Below are 25,140 nucleotides of genomic sequence, written 5' to 3'. Positions count from 1 at the left end.
ATACTATAATTACTATAAAAAAATACTATAAATACTATTCTATACTGTCAATGTTTATTTAATATCAGCCAGAGAAGCATTACATTTCTGATTTATGGCTTTGTGGAACATCCATCCATTCTTGATGCTCAAGGTTCACATTACTGTGCTGAAAGCCAGCAACAGTGGGAGCTGAAAGAGTGTTTACACATCTTCATTAGATGACTTACATCATTAGCAAGCAGCTCAGACCGCTTTATGGATAAAGAACTAAGGTTACGTGGAGTTCACATGCCTATAAGAGTTGCAGCTGGGTTTTTGCATAATGAAAAGAAGATTAGTAAGTAGCCTACCCGGTCAATTATCAGTTAGCTTATACCTCAAACATGCAACGAGCGATAAACGTGGGATTAAAATGGATTGAGACATTTTATTGGACTACCAAGATAACAAGAAAAGGATGTTTGTCTGACACATGCAAACATGATGAACTAATGAACTATCAGTTCTCACGGCACCTCTATAGCCTACTTAAGCAATTGATTTTATTTCTGCAAAGGTTACGCAAGACCAAACAGAGTGTGCCGTAACGTTTGGAGAAATCTGTAATCGTTTAAAGTCGGCACGAAATGGAAGTTGCAATAGTCTTTTCTTCTTTATTGTGACGTATATCCATGTGAAGAAAAAAAAGGACGGGACTTGATTTTGTGCATCGGGAACTGGATGAGTGACAGGTTGCCCCGCCCTTGAGCCAGTAAACACATCATCAGAGAAGAGATGACGTTGCACGAGGGAGGGGAAGTTATTTTGATTAAAGATTACAGGGTCGGCAGCCCAGCACTCCGACATATAGGTGCATTCATGCCATAATACAGTAACGATTCTGAACTGTAAAAAGCCTTCACGTGCTTGAAGAACTTGTAATTACAACGTGTATACTTGTAATTTTCTGAGAGCTACGACTTGTACCACCTGACCACTGCAGACCGATCAGTGTATGACATCAAATTACAGCGAGAGCGATTCGAAATACGTAGTTTTAGGCTATTTACGGTAATTACGACATGGCGTGAACACATCATTTAGCAAAACTGCACCTCCAGCAACTCGGATTGGATTTCCCGGCTCAAGGTCCAGTTCTTTTCTTTCAGTCTGATCCCTACTGTCATCCAACAAAGCCATAAAAATGCCAAAAAATATAGGGTACAATGGGGCTAAAGGCGCACCGGGGTAAAAGGCGCATTTGATTTAATTTTTCCTCTAAACCACTAGATGGCACAAAAACTTGCCGCAGCACTTTCCCAAACATCCGCTTTTCAAGATGCACGTGGAAATTTGGCTGATCCTTGACGTGATCGCGGGCAGCAGCGCAAAGTTGATTCTGTGCTAATTTGATCCAATATGTTTTTAAAATGTTGTAGATTTAAGTAGCAAATGAGAATCGCTTAAATTATTCAATATATGTTGAAACAAAGGTCTTTTTTAAATGATTTTCAGTTTTGTTCAAGGTAATTAAAGCAACAGTTTTTCTATAACGGAAGAATATGTAAAAGTATGGTATTTGGGGTAAAAGGAGCCCCTGCTGTTGGGGTGAAAGACACAATAATTAACATGATAATAAACAACTGGCTGATGTTTCCATTTGTTGACATGGCATGGTTAGATTCAAATGTTAAATATCATATATTAAGTTGGGTGTCCACCTTAGAGATTATGACCATATTTATAATGAAACCATCATATTTAAAATATGATATTAATCATAGCATATTACGGGATCTCACCCAATGCTTTCAGAATTTGTACTTTTTAAAATAATTTTGTTTCTGATTTTATTTTACATTGTAATGACAGTATATTTATTGAACAAAAATGAATTATTTTATTTATCAAAATAAACAGAAAATAGTACAAACTTTTTTGATTTGAACAAGTATTAACTTAGACATTATTAAAAACATATTATTTTAGCTACAGTATTTGTATAAATAACGTGTGCCTTTTGCCCCATGCAGGTGAGCCTTTTGTCCCATGTGTGGGGTAAAAGGCCCAATTTGCCACCTCATAAATGTATAAGATTTTTAAATCATTTTATAATTTATTTTGACACAAAATCTGTTGCTCCATCAATGTTCAATAGAAACACACACACACACACACACACACACACACATATATATATATATATGATCTGCAATCATACACTATGGGAGGAGTGAAAAGCAAACTTTTTTTCTAACTGTTTTTTTATGAGGGCACATGAAAAAAAAATGTGTATGAAGAAAAAAAACATTTATAGCCTAATAAATCCTGCAAAATTACATTAAAAATAACAACAACAATTGTCCATTTTGATTTTATGGGGACGTTAAATGCAGCTGACAGAACGAACAGGACTAAGAACCACAGTAAAGCAGGGTATGTTACTCCCATCTGAGAAACCTTGTGACACTGCAAATTGGTTGTTCTAAATTGAAGCTATTTACACAGCACTCCCACGTGAAGTAGAAATGAGTGTTGTCAAGGTTCTTCTGACGCCACTATAATCAACAACAGCCAATTAGAGAACACGTCTGTATACACACTTCTCCAGAACCGGGAATGATGTTAAAAGATTGATACAGAACATCAGATCTTTGTTTGCATTCCGAACACTATTGTTAACCTTTAACTGTACTGCAATGCACCAGTCAACTTCAAGCCTTATGACTTTTATCACTGAGTCCAATTTTTTGTGCCAAAGTATAGCCACACCTCCTGCTATCCTTCCTCTCACTATTCCCATTGAGAGATCAGTTGTAGATTCACCAGCACCGTAGAAATTGTCTTTAAAAGAGTTCAATTTTCCCAAATCTTGTTTAGGTAAAAAAGTTTCCTGTAAACATAAAATTTCACAGCAAAAACTCATAGAGACCGACACATAAAACAGTTGTTGTGATTGATGTTGTAAAGACTGAAATTACTATGATGGAGTTATTTATAGTTAATTCGATCCAGGCTTGTGAGTATTTCCTGTAAATAGCATGTCGAGGGAAAACAATAAGGTCTCAGAGAGAGAGAGAGAGAGAGAGAGAGAGAGAGAGAGAGAGAGAGAGAGATTAATGCGTATGAACAGATGTTTGGTTTTATCTTATCTTTTAGTGGTTAGATATAAGTTGATTGCTCTTAGTAAAGCCTCGTTTTCTGTTACTTGTAAACCCTGAATAATCAGGACAAAAGGTTTTCATTTTGAATGGATTTTCATTTAATTTATAACCTAAATGCTGAAAGACTGCAGTTTTAGGCAAGTTAAAAAAATAAATGAATAAAATAATCATTTTTTGTTAAAAAAAAGGGGGATAAAAGTGAAAGAAATCACACGATTATTTTCATGTTTTTAATAATACCATGCATTTATTAATGTGATTTGTCCACCTTCACCGTTGTATTTGAAATGGACAGGGCAAGTCTGCCCTCTACTGGTGTAAATAAGAATATAACTCCTACAAATATATGAATGGCAGCTTTGGCTGTCACTGTCTCACCGCCGCAATATTTGTTCTCAGATATTTAATTGCTTATATCCATCCATCCAAGATATTTGCTTTCAAACCTGTAGATTTATGAGCAAACACTATTAATCAATGGAAATGGACGTATATTAATATACAATACATAATACATAATAAGAGTCCACTTTCCACAAAATCGTTCAGGGATTGGGAATGATTTAAAACTGTCCCCGCCATCTTGCGTTCTCGATGAACTTGTCTAACTAAATAACGCTCATGTAACTTGCCGTCCTCAGCAGTTTGCCCTTGATATGAAGAAATGAACAGGCTGTTGGACGGCATTAGATTTGAGCTGATTTGGAAGCAATGACACTTCAGACTCGGGAGGGGGTAGTGAGCTACAAATGATGCATGATTCACACACAGTGAGCTAACCTCCTTATCTATTAAAATATTTGTTAAACATGGTTAATTACAAGTGACATAAATAGTAACAGGATACACGAAATATTCAGCTTTCTTGGCTACTTTTTTTTTTCTTCATTAAAGGGATAGTTCATCCCAAAATGAAAATTCTGTCATAATTTACTCACCCTCAAGTTGTTCCAAACCTGTATGAATTTCTTTCTTCTGCTGAACATAAAAGAAGATATTTTGAAGACTATGGAGATGATGGACCCCATCTGCTGTTTGGTTACCAACATTCTTCAAAATATCTTCTCTTCAGCAGAAGAAAGAAATTCATGCAGGTTTGGAACAACTTGAGGGTGAGTAAATGATGACAGAATTTTAATTCTCTCTCTCTCTCTCACACACACACACACACAGAGGCACAGGTCTAATTATGATTACGATCACTTTTGTCTAGGTAATGTCACTTTAGATATGAATTTTCCTATTTTTATTCTGTTTATTGTAATGGCTGTCATGCCTCATCTAGTAGGATTAATTATATGAATGCATATATTAATATTTATCAGGGTGTTTTGAGGTCACAGTTGAATTAGCTTCAGAAGTCAGCACTGATAATACCAAGGGGGCTGTTGAAGAAATACCAAGTAAATTTGAGTTGAACGCTTGAGTTATAATCTCTTTCAGGCAGGATTTACTTAGCATTTCATATGTGTTTTGGCTCTGTACAGAATAAGCAACTAAGAAACACAAAGACAGCACCATCATCTCTTTTTTTTTGACTCAATAGCGAGGCGGTTGGCAATCATAATGGCTACAACAACAACAAAAAGTTTATAGTTAAAAAAAAAAACAACAACAACAGATTTAATTATGCATAAGATGCAGTAAATATAAATTTCTTTACTATAAAATGCTCATATAATTATGCCGAACATGATGACGAAAACTAACATTTATGGCACATTTTCCCCAGTATATTATGTATTACTTAAAATACATAAATGTGTAAAAAAAATATTTTGGCATTCAGATGTGTGCACAATACTTAATCCAGAATTTTCTTGCGATCAACTTGCAAACTAAGCATACATGGAGGAAACATATGCAACCAAAACACATGCACTCTTTCTGATATAAACAATAATTCGCTAAGCCACCGCTTGCAGCATAGAAGGCACATAAAGAAATAACACACAAGTGCCTTTGCATTGAGTACAGAAAAACATGCAAGTATGTAATAGAGTAAGGCGTAAGATGTGTATAAAATGTGGCGTGGCTTCATGTCCTCTGAGTGTCGCTGATCATCTGTCGCCTCTAATCGCTTCCACCACAGAGCTTCAGCAGTAGTTTCTTATAATCCCCTGAAGTGTCGCCCTATAAATGCACATTAGTTTGATTACAAATATTATTATGGATCTGTCATTTTCAATTCTCAAAAAATGTAAAGCATAGTTTGAGGGGGTGGTTACACAGGAACTCACAGATATGGCTGTGTATAGAGATTTCCCATAAATCTTTGCGTATTCCTGACGAATGTCCAGCATGTCCACCTCAGAGCGGCTCACCATGATGCGAGTCAAAGTGCGATCCTTGGTTCCTGCTCCCTGTGCAACCAAAACAGCAACTTTTTTTTAGTTTTTGAGCGTTCTCTGATCTGAGACCCTCTCGAAACTCTTAGGCCACTTCCACCTTTCATCAAATCAGAATCCATGTACCACCTACTAGCGCCTAGTTATAACCAGTGTTCCCCCACAAATTATTTCAGCATTGAGCAAACCTTATAATAACATTACGGTTAATATTAATAATATTACTGTCGTTATAATTATAATGACATTATATATTACGTTATAATATTAAAATGTTTGCAGTCCAATTCAAATACAAAAAAAATAAAAAAAATAAAATAAAATAATATAATATAATATAATATAATATAATATAATATAATATAAATATAAATATATTTATATTTATATATATATATATATATATATATATATATATATATATATATATATATATAAATTCATTATCAAACTTTCCATGAATTTTCCAAGCCTGGAAATGAGTTGAAAGTTGAGAACATTGTTCAACACTTCAACTCGCATCTTGCATTTCCAAATTAAGAATGGGCTATTCAATTGAGTTTTTATATTAAAACTGACATTAAAACATTTTTAATTAAATATAAATAAAGCAAATAAATGCATAAATACATAATACATTTTTTATAAATATAAAAGTATACAAATGTAAACTAAATATTATTTTATATTATATTATATTTTATTATATTTTATTATATTTTATTATATTATATACACACACATACTTTTATATTATAATTTTATACTTTTTATTTATGTTTAATTAAAAAATAAAAAGTAACAATTCAAAAAGAATGTATTTAATCTTTTTTTAAAAAAGATGGTTTAAAAAACCACAGAGAAGAATGAGTCTCACCTTCATGGCCTTGTAGAGTCTCTCAGCAAAGTAGGCCGGTGTGTTCTTGATGCATTTCACTGCATACAGAAAAACAGATTCAGACTCACCATATGCAAATCACCCTGCAGCTAATAATACATGTACAACACAGCAAGCAAGAGAATCTTGAAACTTAAATGAAAAAAAAATGAAAAATGAAGACAGATCAGGCATTCATCTGAAAGTGAAAGTCATTTAAAAGAGAAAACCTGACTGTTCAGAACAGGAAACTGAAGACACACACTAAACACCTCGTTATGAACATGTCAGACTGAAAGGAAGTCATGCACTATGACACAGCAAGCACATATGTCAGCTACTTTATGTGTTATGGCACACTTATGGTTTATGAATCACGTTGTGTGATTAAAAACATATTACCACATATTTACCCTATAACAGCTTTACTCTTAAACGGGCCAGCAGGATGGAGAGCAAGTTAAAAAATACAATTATGAGGGTTTAATGAGAGGATTTCCTCAAATGATTATAGATGGCAGATCAGAAAGCTCACCGACAGCCAGCATGCCACTCTCCAGGTCTCCAGACATCTCCCTATCGATACTCTTCTCAATGTCTCTGCCACACATGTGCTGGTACTCATTAAACACTGTCAACAGAAACACACATAATGCCTTAATACAATTAATATTTCTGCAAACACAGAAATCACAAACAAACGGTCGTTAATGAGCATGGGAGAGTACAGTAATGAACTTTAAAACACAATCAATACTTTTATAATTACAAAGCAACACCAACATATTGTTCATTAAACTGTGCCCTCTGGATGAATGGAACACTAGCTTACCATTTAATAAATATCGTGCAGTATACACAAAAAATACAAAAATCTGGGATCAGTATGTTTTTGTTTTGAAAATAATTAGTACTTTTATTCAGACAAAAGTATATTTACTGAATAACGACATTTATAAATGTTACAAATGATTTCTAACGGTCTAATCCTGAAAAAAAGTTTAAACCGTTTAAAAAAAGAAACAAAAAAAACATTGATAATAAGAAATGCACCAAATCATATTAGAATGATTTCTGGAGGTTCATGTGACATTGATGCTGAAAAATCCAGCTTTGCCATCACAGAAATAAATTACTTTTTAAAAATGTATCAAAATAGAAAACAGTTTCTTTGAATTGTAAGAATATTTTACAATATTCCTGTTTTTGACTGTACTTTAGATCAAATAAATGCAGCCTTAGAACATAAGAGACTTCGTTCAAAAACAAAATGTCAAAAATGATATGTTAATTGGATACTTGTATGTCCAGTATTGAACATCTTATGTAACTAGACTATAGACAACTATCGACTGTCGTATGGAAAAACAGGGAATGGCATAGTAAGTCGGTTGATTTAGAGGCATATTCAAGTGTTTCCTCTGGAAAACATGTCTAGTCATGAGTCATATTTCTCATAATGACAACTACAGCCTTGGCAAGAGTTGGTTAACTACAAGGCCTGTTCTAAAACTGAAACTGTGGCTGCCCATGTGGCAGAATTTGGAAGTTCTTCACACTTTTAAGGCCCAGATATAGGCCTTAAGATATAGATATAGAACTAATGTTCTTAAGCCGGATTTGAGCTAAAGCAGCAGCGATGTATAATACATCATAATTCAATATGTTACAGAACAGTAATCTTGACAAACAGGTTTGGAGATTTTGGTCTTTCCCTATTCAAGTAGAGATGAGCAGTACCAATTACCTAGAAAGAAAGCAATCTGTGGTTGGCACAGAGTGAACAGCCCTACCTAAAAAAGGAACTTGATAAAAGAACACTACTATTCCAGTCAAAGGGTCATGACGTACCTGCTCTGAGGTGAGCTTTGCTCCGAGCACACAGGATGGCATTGAACTTGGACTCATCTGTGCCAAGTTTATTTTCCCCTGCTTGATACAGGGTCTGCAGGAGAACACAAATAAAGTATAGTAGGCACTCTTCAAAGACTGAGAAATGCATATTTATATATATTTTTTAATATTTCAATAATTACCTGAGCATCCTGTTTGGCTAATGATATGTCCACATTCTCACTCTCGTCACGATTACCCTTTAAGATAATAACAGGAAGAAACACTGATTTGACATTGTCATCTGTCTTTGATGTTGCAATTCAAAATATGAAGTGCACTAACTTGTATGGGTTAACTGCAGAGGACTAATTCTGAGTATGGGTTACCATACTTGGCCCTCACATGTCACTTTCACTTTTATAAAACAAAAGCACAGCATCTGTGTACCTGGGCAAGAGAGACCAGGAGTCTGCGGAAGTGTCCAGATGTGTCGCTACTTATGGCATCCTCCAGTGTTTTCTTATTCTCTAAAACAGGAACATTGAGTGTTATCTATCACAACTCACCACGCTTAACTGTCAAGCTTTAAATTAAAATGCGTATGACATGTACCACATCCTTGATTGGGAAGTAATTAAATCTGTAATTGCAGAGGGAAGGAATTAAGTAATATGAGTCAAGTACGTACCAGCTTTGAAGAGTTGATTGATTTCTCGGATCTCTGCATTAGAGCGAGAGGCCAAGATTTCAATCAGACAGGCTTCATCTGTCCCTGCTCCCTGTGAAACAATCAGCAGATTACTTTTGTATTAATGGCATATCAAAACATCTAATCAAATCTTTTTTTTTATCCGTGCACCGTAAAGGAACAGTTCACTTTAAATGTAAGCTGTTGTAGATGCGTGTTCATTCTTTAGAAATTCTGCGCTTGTGTTTGGTAAACTGTTCCTTTAAGGCCCAGAGAACATTGTTACATATTAACCTATGGTTCAATGGCTAAACGATTATGACTTTTATGCTCACCAAGGCTGCATTTATATGAACAAAAACACAGTAAAAACAGTAATATTGTGAAATATTATTACAACTTAAAATAACTGTTTTATATTTTAATATATTACAAAATGTAATTTATTCCTGTGATGCAAAGCTGAATTTTCGCAAATTGTCACATGATCCTTCAGAAATCATTCTTTTTCCCAGAATTCTGTCAATAAAGTACTTTCACAAACCTTGATTGCCTCTTTGAGCTCACTTGCATCAAACTGAGCTGGAGTCTTCAACATGGCCAGCACCACTCTCTCAAAGTTCCCTGAAAGCTCAGACTTCAGGTCCTTGACCAAGTCCTGTAAACAATGGGTTACACGAATGCACAATGTTGCTTATCTTAAAGACCCCATAACAAAATATGGGCTTTGTTGTTAGTTTGTTAGCCATTTAGTTATTTTCTGCATTGAGGCTTTGATGATATATATGCTAGTGTTGACAAAATTATCTTTTAGTCTTCGTCCTTTAGGAAAATGAACCAAAAATACTGATGTCTTTGTCCAATCATATATCAATATTTGTCCAATCAAATGCTCTCTAGAATGAGAACAGTCCCTCCCACTAATACCACCTGCCTCTTATTCTATAATAGCAAGTAGCAACTCATGATTCACAGCTGTTAAGAAATATGACTAGCTGTTTAAAATAAACCATGTGAAATAAACCAAAGCTCTAGAGCAGTGGTTCTCAAACCTGTCCTGGAGGACCACCAACACTGCATGTTTTTTTTGTCACCCTAATCCAGGGTTCACCAATCTCGGTCCTGGAGGGCCGCTGTCCTGCAGAGTTTAGCTCCAACCCCAATTAAACACACCTGAACCAGCTAATCAAGGTCTCACTAGGCATACTAGAAACCATAGATATCATATATAAACGCTAGATGTCTTATGGCGCAGTCACTTCTGGCATCACCGTTCGGCCATCTTGTCACAGGCAGGCTTAATGTAAGGTGAGTGATCAGCACGCACACAAATCCTCTTATCTCGCTGAAATCTTGACGGATTTACAAACGGTTTGGTTTCTTACAAACGTTATTAACGTGGCTATAATTCCGAATGCTTGAACATGTATGTTATAATTATTCATATGTATGCAGTGTATGTATGCAGTGTCATAACTACATCTCTGACGTTTATAACAAACCAAACCGTTTGAAAATCGGTAGAAAATTGAGCAAGTTTTGGTTATTTAAAAGTACATGCACCATTAAAAGAGTGAGCGAGCTGCCTGTGGCATGATAGCCGCCATGTGCTGACGTCGACCTCCATTGGCCAGCAGCGTGCACGAGACATCTAGCGTTTATATATGATATCTATGCTAGAAACTTTCAAACAGGTGTGTTGGAGCTGGTTGGAGCTAAACTCTGCAGGACAGCGGCCCTCCAGGACCGAGATTGGTGAACCCTGCCCTAATCAAACACACCTGATTCAACTCATCAGCTCATTATCACATGGGTTAATGAGCTGATGAATTGAATCAGGTGTGTTTGATTAGGGAGACAAAGAAAACGTGCAGTGTTGGTGGTCCTCCAGGACGGGTTTGAGAACCACTGCTCTAGTCTAGAGGGAAGCCGCTCCATTTGCTGAACAGCAAATATCGAAAAATCTCCAATGCTCTACATTACCTTTCCATAGGCAGTCTTGTATGACACCAAGAGAGGTACACGCTGCTTGTTGGAGCGACTTCCAAGCAAATTAATGATGGCTTGTTCATCAGTGCCTGTTGAAACATGTGCTTGTGTATTAGCAGCATATAATAAATAGATGAGTCATATTCAGGGAAAGCTCCTATTGAATTCCATGTCATTCTAAAATAAAGCTCTCAGTATTGGAGCATCTGCCATCTGTATCACAAAGCGGTCAAACTTAACAAGATTAATAATAGATAGACATTTTAAAAAAAGAACAGACACCCCCGAGGGAAATTAAGTGACGCTGCTTCCCAAGAGAGTAAAGGCCTCGATTATTCTTCAAGCGAAATCAAAGAAAAACATTTCAAACAAAATCAGGCCAAAATTAAGTTTGTTAACAGTTTGTTTCAGGCTTTTGAAACAGGAAAGTACGCTCTGGCTGGTAAACATTAGTCTATTGGTTTATTACTCTATTACATAATAGGTAGGTTTGCTCTGCAGCTCCGCCTTCTTTGACTTGGAAATCTTCCTCATTTCCTCTGTTCAGTCGAAGTCAGACACAAGCAAAAACATGAACGTACTGGAGAGCTGCTTTATAGTAGAAACTGAAGTTGTAATTCTAATTGAAAGCGACACTGGCACTATTTCTTTTTCATGTTTAATACTGTATAGCTGCTTGCTTTAAGGAAATCTATTGTATAAAATGCTATATAAATAAACACTGTGACTTGACCGGAGGGGCGAATTGCAGAACCCGTGCAAACATATCCATGTTGCCATGATCAGATGCAGTCTTAACTACTGTTTTCTCACCATTTTGTATTTGTATTTGAAGTGTATTTATTTTGTTATTGAGAGGAAAACGTGCTGCACATTTTTACATATTCGTCTCAGAAGCATGGGCAGTGTCGGCATGTTCGCTAACAGTATGGCAATTCTCAGGTATTTCAAACTTCTTTTCATCCGCAAGCGAAAAGCGAGAACTTCGCCGAGAGTATATCAAGGCCTTAAGTGGAAAAAATGAACATGAAAAATAACCCACCGAAACCCTTCATGGCCTTCCTGAGGACTTCCGCGTCCTTTAGCGGATCAGCTCCAGGGAAGTCTTGGATGGTCCCTCTGAATCCACGCTACAAATAAAACAACAGGGAAGTTAGGACAGAAATATATAATGCAATAAATTCCACACAAAAAATAATTAATTATTTAATTGAGTTAATTTACTGTACATTGATAGCTGGAACAGCAGGTGCACCTCCTCCATAACCTCCACCGTATGCGGGCATGGACGGGTTGGGTGAGGGTGCTTTAGGATAGCTAGGCACGGAAGGATTGGGTCCTGGGGCGTTTGGGTAGCCCGGCATCTGCTGACCAGGGGCTGGCCCACCAGGGTATCCCATTCCTGGACCTTGGGGCATACCTCCTCCTGGCTGAGGGTACAGGCCATAGGGCTGGTTAGGGGAGGGGGCTGGTGGGCCCCCAGGTTGGGGGGCAGGATAGCCACCAGGCACTTGAGAGAACATGGATGGATTTGGGCTAAATCCACTATTGGCAGCGAACTGATTTGCCTGTGATGGAAATATTTGAGGGGGGCGAAAAAAGCACAAAGCAAAAAGCAAGCATGACAGTTAGGACAGTAGAGCAGAAGTTTCAGGAAATTAAACATATACAGCCTTGAAATGACAATACTGACGGACAAAGAGATGATTAAGGCCAGGACAGGGAGATAAGGAGGATGTTGAACAAGTGTGGATTCATGGAAAGGTTTGTTTACATAGGGTGGCTTTGCTCTGAAACGTTTCTGTTGACTTAAGCCACTTGCATCGTATTGCACATGGTTGTCACAGAGACACTGTTTTTTAACATTTACATGATGGAAGAACTTCCACATTCACAAATGTTCCCTTGCTGTAACTCTTAAATGCAGAAGTACTGCAGAGGAGTAATGATACCAGTTCTTTTAGTCTAGCAAGTGGTTAACCAATGTGTGTGTGCGCGCGCGTGTGTGTGTGTGGTAGCCGATTGCCAGAATATTTGTGTTTCTTCAACTTTTAGGCACTTTTACGTCCCAGAGGTTGAACTACATCCAAGGGCAGCATACATTTTATCAATTTATAAACCTTCCCTTGTAAAAAAGAAGTGTGCTTAATTGTATTAAATATGCACTTGTAGTGTACTTCAAATATTAAAAGTATATATATATATTTTTTAAACTCTACTTGCAGATAAAATAATAGTATTAAATAAAAGGCCACTAAAATGTACTTAAAAATGACACTTTTTAAACACAAGTACACATTTAAATAGTGCACTTTGTAGTCATATCAAATTATAAGCTTTACTTTAAAGTACATATTAAATCATTGTTTTATTAATCTTGTCAAAAATGTATACTTTTTCTGTTGTGTTGACTAACATACATGTAAAGTACTTGATTATCAATTTACTGTTGTGTGTTGTCCGATGTTGCATTTAAAGTTAATGTTTTAAATATACTGTATCATTACAAATGTGCAATTACAAATATAGATAAATACATACAATTTTCAATAGAAATTATATTAAAGTATATTTTAGTTTACTATAAAGGCTTGTCAGTATATTCAGCAGTGCAATAAATAAATAAATACACTAAAATTCTAAAGTTTGGGGTCAGTAAGACTTTTTTAAGAAGCCTCTTATGCTCACCAAGGGTGCATTTATTTGATCAAAAATACAGTAAAAACTGTAATATTGTGAAATATAATTCCATTATATAAAATATAATTCCAATTCCAAAGTGTCCCAAAACATTATATTCAGTTTGCACTTAAGAATATTTTTTTTAAGTATATTATTTCTGCAATAAGTACTCTTTTTTTAAAGTATGCATAGTGTACTTCCTTTTCACAAGGGTTAACTTCAGTTCAAACTCATTTAAGTAACCCTCCCCGCCAGAGCAAGAAAATCAAACAATTTCCATTCTTAATGATATTACTTAATTAATAATAATTAATTACTTAATAATCAATGCTTTGAGGTTTTGTCTTGGTTTCTTAAGTAATTAGACAATATCTATGCTTTTGTGTACATCACAGTTTTGGGTGAATTATTGCCCTCCCTCGCTGCAATAGTTAAATGGATCCACACTTGTTCACATTTCCTCTGTTGAGTAAATTTGATTACGGAACAAACTGTAAAGAAGCTTGTGCATCAGTAAATTGAATAGGGTCAAATTTGTTGGTCAAAGCACATTTGGATGACAGACAAATTAAAAAAGATCAATGTCATGGTCACAAGAGCACAGTTTTGTAAAAAGCTGATTAAGAAAGGATTTGATGCAATTTCAGCCAAGGCTGTGGATTTCATGCTGACTGGAATCAAATTACCTGCATCTGTTGAGAATTGAGACCAATGTCATTTCTGAGTATGCATTACATCATCGTTTCATTGTAGAACTTACCATTCCTTGGATATTTGATGCATTGAATCCGGCATTCGGCAAATTATCCAGGCCAATAGGAGCACCCCAACCTCCTGCAAATGCATGCATTTAAAAAAAGCAGGAACATAAACAAAAACCTAAAACCCCACACAAATTATGACTGAACAATATCAATGCACTTCACAGTTAACATGACATCAAAACTGACCATATTTACTTATAATTAAAACATGTTCCTGATCTTTTGTGCATGGTTCTCTGGTGCATGTTATTCCAAATAGAAAAATCTAAAAACTTGGTCTGCCTTTTAAATTACTTTTCTTTTTACTTTTACTTTCCTGACTGATGTCTCAGATCTTTCTTACTTTTCAAAGCACCTCCAATCCTCCAATCACCTGACTCCATTCTGCAATATAATGTCTCTTAAACATTCCAGCCTATTTTTCACAATCCCAAAAATTCATGTCGTGCATCTCGTTTATTGACTATCCTGTCTCACATGTCAGATTACAGAAATAAAATGGGCTGTGAACATCACTTCATGCTGACTTGAAAATACAGTGTGTATAGGGGAAATCTGGATACATTGTGTATCACACGTCAGGCTAATAATAATCTAGACATCAACTTTTGATCATTATTCTGCGCAGTACCCTGAGGGCCCTGCATCACCCCATCTTGTAACTATATTTAAATATATATATATTTTTTAGTTTTGAACCTTTTTTGATGTGATATGACAGAGCAGCAGGTTTTGTTATGGTAATAAGAAGGTAACACTGTACTGACACATAATTAAGCTATTTCAACTAGGGGTTTCTACATCTAGGCTACTTTTAAATATAAAACTGAACTCTTATAACTTGTATATTTGGTTAGTTGACATGGAATAATGGACTTTTTATGATTAATTGAGTAAATTACTATACGGGTTACTTTTAAAATTCATTTGCCAAACTACAACACCATTTAAAATGATCGAGTGAAGGCAAAAATAAATAAATACACTACAATTCAAAGGTTTGGGGTCAGTAAGACGTTTTTAAGAAGCCTCTTATGCTCACCAAGGGTGCATTTATTTGATCAAAAATAGAGTAAAAACTGTAATTGTAATGTGCCGGAGAAAGCAGGCGGAAGCGAGGATCTAAACGCAAGGTTTTAATGAAATAACACATAGAACAAATAATAAAGAACTTCAGGGATAAAGAAACAAAACCACGAGAATGAAAAGACTAGAAGCAACCCTTACATGTACAACAACTGACAAAGTAACAAGTGAAACACAAGGGCTATAAATACACAGGGACCAACAAGCTAAACAAGATAGCAAGGGGGTGTGGCTAATTAGAAACACCTGGGGATACTAATAAACTAGAAAAACTACAAAGGACTACAAAACATGACACAGAACAGGAAATAACTAAAGTCCACACAAGACGAGGGAAACACAAGACAGGAATCATTACAGTAATATTGTCAAATATAATTCCAATTTAAATGAATATTTTCTATTTGAATATATTTTGAAATGTGATTTATTCCTGTGATCAAAGCTGAATTTTCAGCATCATTACTCCAGTCTACAGTCAATGTCACATGATCCTTCAGAAATCATTCTGATATGCTGATTGGTGCTCAAGAAGCATTTATTATTATTACCCATGTTGAAAACAGTTATGCTGCTTTACAGAACAGAACAGTTCAAAAGAACAGCATTTATTTGAAATGGAAATCTTTTGTAACATTACAAAAGTATTTACTGTTACTTTTGATCAATTCAATGCAGCCTTGCTGAATTTATATATATAACCACAGAATCTAATTCTGGGAACAAAACTGCAGTCATTTTTACAAAGTTTTTTTTCAGTATGACCAGTCAGATATAACACCAGATAAAACAAAATAGCAAAAACTAGCAATCTGTTTCGCTTTTAATTTGATATGCAATGCATGTGACTTTCATCAAATATGAATACATTCATGTTTGCCAGCGCTTTCATCTTACAGCAAACAATGTGACATTCATAAAGTAGTAAATAATGAACGAATCATCTGTTTGCAATGCACTACATGAATGTGTGCAATACCTCTAGCGTTTATGTTCTCTCATGTGCCTAGGAGTTAAGCACCACAGCGAGACCATGATAGAGCAGAGGCAAAATGTACACACTGACAGCCACTGTCAGTTTCTGTGAGTCACCGCACCGCAACTACTGCAACTGATGGAGATACACCGGATATTGGCTACCCTGTCTGAACAGATCAGATTTCATCTGACAGTGCTAAAGATCAGATCTGAAAATAAAATCAGATTTGTGAGCCTTAGAGTTCAGAATATCCCGATGAATAAAATACTACTGGTAAACAAAACATACGAAGGTCAAAATTGCTAGCATGTATACACACCAAACAAAGCATATTTTGGTATGGAAAAATAGCTAAACCAACCATATTCTGGAAAACGTGTGAGACACGAGCCAACAAGTCAAGGGTCTCCTCCCAAAAGAACATGTTGTGAAGCATTCAAATGTGTTCATTCAATAATATAATCCATGTGGCCTCTGGCACAAAAACCACCCACAGATCTCAAGAGCCTCTAATAAAATGCACATCAGTACAAGACAATGCTAGAAGCCAGCTAGCATTTTTGACAAACTATGTCACTCAATATCTATATTTTTTTATCTCCACCTAAAAATTCCACATTACAACATCACTGTTCAATGAAAGCACCACTAAACAAAGTTGGTTTGTCCACTGACTTTATGACTAAAGTGTCCATAAAAACTTCATAATTCAACATTTCAAACACAAACCACATTGAGTATGATGCAAGGAAATGCATTGTCCACACTGCACATATGGAAATCATCTATTCAGATAACATTCAGATAAGAGCAGTTTCCTGGTTTTACTTTGGCTCACCTGAGGGTGGAGGAGCAAACTGCCCTGGCTGGCCGGGATAGGCACCTGGCTGGCCGGGATAGGCACCTGGCTGTGACGGGTAAGCACCAGGTTGGGGAGGGTATCCACCTGCCTGCGGGGGGTACATCCCAGGTTGAGGAGGGTAGCCCCCTGCAGCAGGAGGGTACGCCCCTGGTTGAGGTGGGTATCCACCGGCCTGAGGAGGATAGCCCGTCTGGGGAGGATAGCCTGGATAGCTCATTGTGCTGTGTGAAATTGAAAAAAGGATGGGTTTCTTTTACCAAAATTGCGTGAAAATGAAATCTTCATAAGCTTGGATTGGAGATCATAATAATACTAATAAAAAAAGGTGCATAAATTGCTTAAAATGCATCAGAGGCTCCATGCATCATCCCAAAGTCAATGGGTAAATGCCTGAAATAAGCAGTTAGCACAAGCATGTTTCATTCGATGGCATAAAATACATCAGTAATACCTCATTCTTGATTTAAGCTTTTATGCTTCTTGAAAAAGGTGGTTGCTAATATGTGGCTAAAGGGGACTACAGATGCTGTCAGGGACATTTTCAGTGTGATGTTCACCCAAGAATGAAAATTCTGTCATTATTTACTCACCCTCATGTCATTCCAAACCCATAAGACTTTAGTTCATCTTCGGAACACAAATGAAGATCTTTTTGATCAAATCTGAGAGCTTTCTGTCCCTCCATTAACACCTACGCAACTACCATTTTGACGCTTTAATTTCTGAATGTGAATAAAAGCCAAAATTCAATCTGTTCATCATATAAAGCAATCAAATCTCTTCAGAAAATTTGGACTAAACCGCTCAATTCATATGGATTAGTTTTACAATCTCTTTATTAACTTTACGTAGCTGTCAACGGATAGACAGAAAGCTCTCAGATTTCATTTGAGTTCTGAATCGTTTGGAACGACATGAGGGCGAGTAACTGATGGGTGAACTTTTGGATGAACTATCCCTTTAAACATCACGCTGAAAACTAATATATTTGCTAATCTGTTTTTACAGCTTGTTAAGTTTATACTCATGCTCTCGCAAACTATTTTAACTCAAACTTTCAAACTTGTAGATTTTAAATCAAGACTGAAAAAGTTGTCAGAAGCTTAGTGGTGGAAGTGTTGAAGCTTAGTGTTGAAGTTGTGCAACCGTGCCGTAGTTTGTTTATTGTATTTAGGTTTCAACATTCATAAAATGCTGTTAAGGTTATCTTGATACACAAAACTTGTAAGAATCAGAAACTATTGTTGGTCATAGAGCTCATTTTCTGCAACAATGGGAAAATCCTCCTTTAGGTAGGCTTTTTTATTGGGTGATGTCAAAGTTCAGATTGGCCTACAAAAATATGTCATCACTGCAGAGCTCCATTTAAGGGGATACATAAGCTTTCCAAACATTACGCTGCATCTGCTCCTGTGCTGCTTGTCAACGAGCCCTCAGAGAGCACAGACTGCTGTACATCTGTGGCTGTAAATCATCATCTGCTTTATATGGTTTCTAATGCATAAAAAGCTTTTGATAAATCACATTGTCCAATTTAAATCAAAATCACCCCAGAATTGTGTGATATTGCTGGCGTTTTAATAAAGTAGCCTAGGTCATTGGCTCATTTTTTAAATAGTTTTGCAAGCATGTTCTATCATAGAAAAACATCACTCATTTCCTTTTAGGTAATTTTGATGACAATATTCAAAACTGACACCTTCTGCTGTGTTTAACACCTGACTTGAGATGTTAAGCTTGAGATGTTGGTCTGCAAAACAGAGCAACATTTCCCTTTAGTGTGCCAACAACTAGCATGAAAATTGCAACACGTGTCAACAAAAAAACTATTTATTTAGCTAAAGTTTATTTCACTTTTTTTTTTACATAAACTTATTTATTTGTAAAATAAAAAACTAAAATATTAAAATCGCAGTCTAATTCACTCTTTTTTTTTTTTTTTCTGACATGACTGCTCAGACTTCTCAACATTTCCTTTGAAATGCACCAAAACATAAACCCTAAGTGGAAAATAGTGGCTAATGGCTATGCTCTCAAATTCAAGCCCTCAATATTTATTTTATACCAAACATTAACAGCAGTCAGTGCGTCTCAACGAGAAGTTCCCGTGTAGTCCAAACCATGGAAACACATTACATAAACCACAGCTGAAGCTCTGCCCTGCTGCTATAGAAAACTACAGTCATGTTCAGGAAGTAAAACTCCCATTCATATTTTCCAAAGGGAAATTGATTTTAAGTGATAACGTATTAACCTTTCAACACTAACGTATCAAGAGCTCTGAGGTTGTTAAATGATGGTACAGTACATGCTTCAAATACATTTAATTTTTGACTATCTAAAATAATAGGCTACACCAGCTATACTTAGGACAGATTGACAAATGAGGCCCATTGTGATCCATAAGTTAGAAAATCTTAACCGTGTGGATTGCATCAGATGTTGAGGTGTGGTGCTTTTTATCTCTAGAAGTCTGTTTGCGCCTTCCTTCTACACAACTTCTTATGTGTTTTATGGCTGGTGTTGAGGTGCTATGACAAACCGCTCCCACACTGAGTAAAGGTGATAAGACTGTATGAAAAGTATATGGGTAGTTGACAAATGGCCAAGAAAAAGTACTTTTTTTGGAAAACAGAACTTTTTAAGAAAAAATACATATATTTATGGAGTATGAAAACTGCAGTTTCAGAAAATAGTAGTGGTCACCCATTTTGTCAATGACTTCACATATTTTTTTCACATTTTCACTCAACAGTACTGTAAATGTGTCCTATGGTGTGACATTTAAAAAGTACTAAGAAATTCTATTAAATAACATAAAAAAATACTTGAGACAGAATTGTTCACATTATTAAAACAGTATTTTCTTAAAGTGATATTTATTTTACATGAAAGTACTAATTAGAATAATTTTCAACATGGATAGATGAACCTGATAAACTTTTCCCTACGAATGTCAATAAAACTTTTTCGCCAACCTTACAAAACTGTTTGAAATTGTACCTATTTAAGAGGAGATATTATTGTAACTCCCCTAATGTCGAACTTGACTCTTTTTTTTAAAGATATTTTAAAATAAGTGTATTTTTCTGTTGTTTTATGTTTGTCACACCATAGGACAAAACGTCACACTAAAGGACAAAGATAGTCATTGCATAAAAAGAGTCAGAATATATAGTGTTTATTGTAACAATAATAAAGGAGGACATTTGTTTTTTTGTTGAAACTTTATATATTCGTTTTAAAAGCTTCTTAAGGAGGTCTTGTCCTATGGTGTGACATCTGTGTCCTATGGTGTGACAGGCCAAAGCGTCACACCAAAGGACATTTCCTGTGACATTTTCTGTCACACCAAAGGACATTTGAGCTTTTGTGGCAGTTAATAACCATGCTAATACTAGCTGAACTGTTATTAGCAATTGGCATGATACATTTGCATAATATTACATAGTCCTGCTGTTAAAAATACAAATTTTAATAAAAAAATTAAATTTAGGAGTGTCACACTAAAGGACAAAAAAACTTAACAATTTCAGTGGTCTGAAAACATAGTTAAATATTTGAACAATTCTGAGAGAAATACTTGCCATGTGCACTGCTCATGGGCTTCATAGGGGTCTTCAGTCACATGACCTTGAATGGGGTCTTCCAACTAAATTTAGTTGTCCATGATATTGTCCAACTTAATATCAGGTTATTGCATAACACCAAAGGACATTTTTTTCTGTGACAAACTTTATTAAATTCCTACACTTTTAGAAATGTATGTATAGGAAAAGTGATGGCCACTTAGTGAAATAGACACTTGCACAATTATGCCAGGAGTGTTCATTAAGATGTTTAAACATTATTTTCTTTATTTATAAAAGTTAATATTTATGAAATAATGTTGTCTACCGTCACACCATAGGACGATTTTGAGATTTGGCTCAAAGTTGTAAAAAAATAAAAAATAACTCGGGTATTTAAACAACAAATTCATGTAAAACAAGAAAATGTTTAACCATTTATAGTATTCTAAATGATGAAAATGTGAAATAAATTATTTTTTAACTTCTGTGACGGTGAAAAAGCCACGTCACGTCAACTACCCATATAACTTTCAAATACATCAGTATTAGTTTCCATGACCACAAATAGAGCATGAACATAGGCTAAATATTATACTGGCCTATTTGTAAGTTTACAAAGTATGGACATCTCTAAGTCGAAGGCAATGTGCCAAGGGTCAATGAGCAATATTATAAAAGCCCATTTTTCATATCTTATCCACTCCTATCATGTTATCCATATAATTTGCGCCCCATGCACTGTAAGTGTAGCCTACTGTATTTTCTCTGCTGCAGACAGCATTGCCTTTATTCACTGCCTCAATAGTTAGTTACTTAGCATAGGCAAAAGAGCATGATACTGCTTACTATAGACCTTAGTCAGGGTAGTGCCATATTTATCTTTTGACAGGGATGAAAATGAGGCTGTGAAAGATAGAAGTACACTGTTTTCAATAGATGTTGTTTAACAACATACCTTACCAACATTGTCCAGCTGACGAAAAATCTTTCAGAAGAAAAATTTCAGTGGACAAAAACAAGTTGTGGGTTATGAAAATTACATAATCTAGGATCTTTCTACAGTTTGTGCCATTGTAAAGACTGTAAGTCTATCCCTTACAGCCTTGTTTACATCAGTGTTAATTTCAATATGGTGTCTAACCAGATTAAGGTCTATAGAATTCAACAGTTGGGTTCCGGGAGTAAAAACTTTCTTCATATGGAAATTGATTTTGTATGTTAACTTAGAAACCTTTAAAGACAGACCTTCTATGAGCTACAAAGTTTTTAATCAATGGTATTTGCCTCTGATGAAGATGTCAGCCCGCGTTATTTCAGCTTTTTTTTTTTAATTATCCTGTTTAACAGTGGAATTCCTGGTGAAAACCACATTACCCATGATGCTGCTCAGATCAAATTACACCAACCAGAGTTGAAAAAAGCAACACACACTAAAAGATCTTATTAGCCCTGTTCACATCTCTCTACTTTTTGTATACAAAAACCGTACATACTGCATATATTTCATATGGAAACGAGTGCAGAAATCATCTTATGACACATTATGTCATCTTATGAAACATTCGTATGCCAACAATCCCATTGTTGTTAATAAATGTGGCAGCTGATTCCAACAATTCCAAGCCAAATTTATTATGCTGAATGCAAGTTCACCCTAACTCAAAAACTTGCGTACACAAGTTGAAACCTGACGTAAGATTTGATTGTAGCCAGCAATCACGTATATATTGATAAATGCCAAGTTTTGCGTGGAAACGAGCGCACGTTCGTTCATACGTTCGTTTCATAAATGAGGGGCACTATGTTGATTTCAGTCAGGCCTTTACAATCACACATTGTTTAGGGCAGAAAAAAAAGTGTTTTGTTTGGCCTAATTTTTAAGAATGTTAATGACATGCTTTAGAATGTCAAACCACCGCTATCTAGCACAATACCAACTCTTTTTGACTAAGAGTTTTACTTTCTCTACAGCAGGGGTCTTCAACAGGGCAAGATTCCACCAATTATATTTGTGAAATAATGAAAATATGTGTTGAAAATATATTACATAAAATTAAAACAAAAAAATACAAGTAAATGACTCTGTACATCTGATTAATTTAATGACTCTGCAAAGTAAACATCATAAAGTATGTAAATAAATGAATATGGTACTATTTACTTTTTAAAACGCAGCTTAAAATGCAACACTTAAGGTTCTTTATTAGCATATGTTTCCACGAAGAACCGTTAACATCCATGGAACATTTCCATGCCAAAAAAAGGTTATTTATAGTAGAAAAAGGATGTTTAGATTATTGAAATGTTCTTAAAACTAAGAAAAATATATTATTAGTTAATTGATATATTTTATTCTCTCTCTCATATATATATATATATATATATATATAAGAACAGCTTATAGCCAACTTCACAATACACCAACAAAGTGGTAATAAAATATCTTGAACAAAAAAATTACTCTTTTATTACAACATGTTATGCGAGAGCCCAACACAGTAACAACATCTGAACACTATTATTATGTGCCCTAATTATTTAAGACGAGACATATTTCCATTGAGGCCTAAATTACAAGTGGCTCAGTCAACAACAAAATATGTGATTAAGTTACCCAGATATCCAAACTTCAATTTTGATCTTACTTATCCTACAAAAGGGATTTCGAGTGACAGTTCGAGTCTATCGCAACTGTATTTAAGACAAAATGTTCTGTCACATTAAAACATGTTTTCGCTCCATACAACATTACACTACAGAATTTACTGGATTTTGCTGGAGAATCTTGAATTAGCTGGAACCTCAAATATGCGAAGCGAAGACAAAAAACATAAGATTATTAATACTCAACATTATGGGCGGATCTCTGAAAATGTTAGCTTGGAAGAAGGCTTACAAGACGCTTAAAATAACGCAGTGGTATGCAGGAATTACAGGACAGAACCCGCATAAACGTTTACATAACAGCTCACTCAATATCGTTATAACTATTTTAATAGTATAAACGTTAAACAGACCGCATTATGGTGTAAAAGAGTATATGTTACTTACAGTTTAACAGAAGGCCGTCACTTCCTAGGTACAGAGTACCTCTGTGCTCGAGCGTGAGACACGCAGCGTAATATTTAATGAGGTGGGTGGGACTCATACTTTCCATGACTGTATCACACCAAACAATCTTTAACTAAATACAAAACATATGACTCTTTCGTTCACCATGACTCACGTTGTTTGTTAATAAAGGAATGACTATTGTAATATTTCCATAAGCCTGTCAAATATGGCATGCATAACCTATTGCAGAATACAGTTTAAAAGAGTAGTTGCATAAAATACGTTATCACTTTTGCGTTCATAGTATAGCCTATTAGGGTTCCTGTAGGTTGTGTTTTTTTCTTTGCTGTAATTTTTAAATATTAATATGTGACAAAAGACGGTGTTAAGATGTCACACAAGATGGACTGGGTCTAAATATGGAAGTCTGCCAAACAAAGCAGGATCACGCCCTAAAGTCAGCCACGCCTACCTGTGCGTGCGTATGACGTCCATGGGCGCGTGTTTACCATGGTGTTTACAGTAGGCTACTTAGGAAAAAGCTCTTCTTTTCCTTGATTCTTCCAAATCCTTTCAGTTAAAGTATATATTCTGTTACTATAAAGGTACAACTAATACTCCAATGAATTACATTTTTTTATTTTGCTTTTTTTATTTTATTCATAAGCAAAAATTATCTTAACTCGCAACCTACTTTTTCACATTTCTTAATTGAAATTGACGCATTTCTTAAATCTCTTGGGTTAGTTAAAAACAAGAAAAGTGACAGACTCTTGAAATATATATATTTTTTATATTATTAGATTAATTTGAACTAATCTTAGATTAATTTCTTGTCATTTCTTGTCACTGATCTGTACAGGTTACTAATAACAATAACAACTTATTTTGCAACCATCTTAAGATAAAAAACAAAACTCTTTTAATGTCTCGTGATTTAAGTACAATACAGTCCCTCTTGTCATCTAAGGATGGGCACCTGAACTGATCACAGAATATGGACTCCCTGACTTACTGTACCTTCCTGTACCATTTAGCAACAGAAGTAAATAAATCTAGTTATCAGAGGCTTTGAACTCAACATGAGTCCAGTTTGTTTGTTTTTGACTATGTGCCATTCACTCCTAGAGTATATGACTGGTTAAACTCAGATTAAACATGCTTTCACAACTTTAAACTTCCTACTGTACATGTAACCTATTGCGTTGTTACTGTATTTGCATGTAAATTGCTTCAGTAAGAAAGTGCCTACTTAGACCATAAATGTGAAGTAATTAA

General features: G+C 35.4%; 1 protein-coding gene across 2 annotated transcripts; it reads right to left on the bottom strand.

Moving 5' to 3' along the window:
* Window positions 1-4,552: 4,552 nt before the first annotated feature.
* On the bottom strand, window positions 4,553-24,000 carry anxa11a (annexin A11a). 2 transcript variants are annotated; one of them, XM_084093774.1, is made up of 15 exons: window positions 23,860-24,000; window positions 17,213-17,457; window positions 14,306-14,379; window positions 12,093-12,431; window positions 11,906-11,993; window positions 10,858-10,952; window positions 9,419-9,532; window positions 8,875-8,965; window positions 8,634-8,713; window positions 8,387-8,443; window positions 8,202-8,295; window positions 6,886-6,981; window positions 6,351-6,409; window positions 5,366-5,488; window positions 4,553-5,258 (listed from the first exon to the last, which is right to left on the bottom strand). In XM_084093774.1, exons 2-15 carry the CDS (start codon window positions 17,451-17,453, stop codon window positions 5,199-5,201), a joined length of 1,611 nt encoding a protein of 536 aa, XP_083949900.1. In that variant the 5' UTR covers window positions 17,454-17,457; window positions 23,860-24,000; the 3' UTR covers window positions 4,553-5,198. The 2 variants fall into 2 exon arrangements, with proteins under 2 accessions (XP_083949900.1, XP_083949901.1); XM_084093775.1 differs by having other exon boundaries at window positions 12,093-12,293.
* Between the last annotated feature and the right edge of the window lie 1,140 nt (window positions 24,001-25,140).

The sequence above is a fragment of the Abramis brama genome (assembly GCF_963993115.1).
Source record: "Abramis brama genome assembly, chromosome: 19".
Lineage (NCBI taxonomy): Eukaryota > Metazoa > Chordata > Actinopteri > Cypriniformes > Leuciscidae > Abramis > Abramis brama.
Note: the sequence above shows the minus strand (reverse complement) of the source record. Positions and strands in the feature narration are given on the sequence as shown.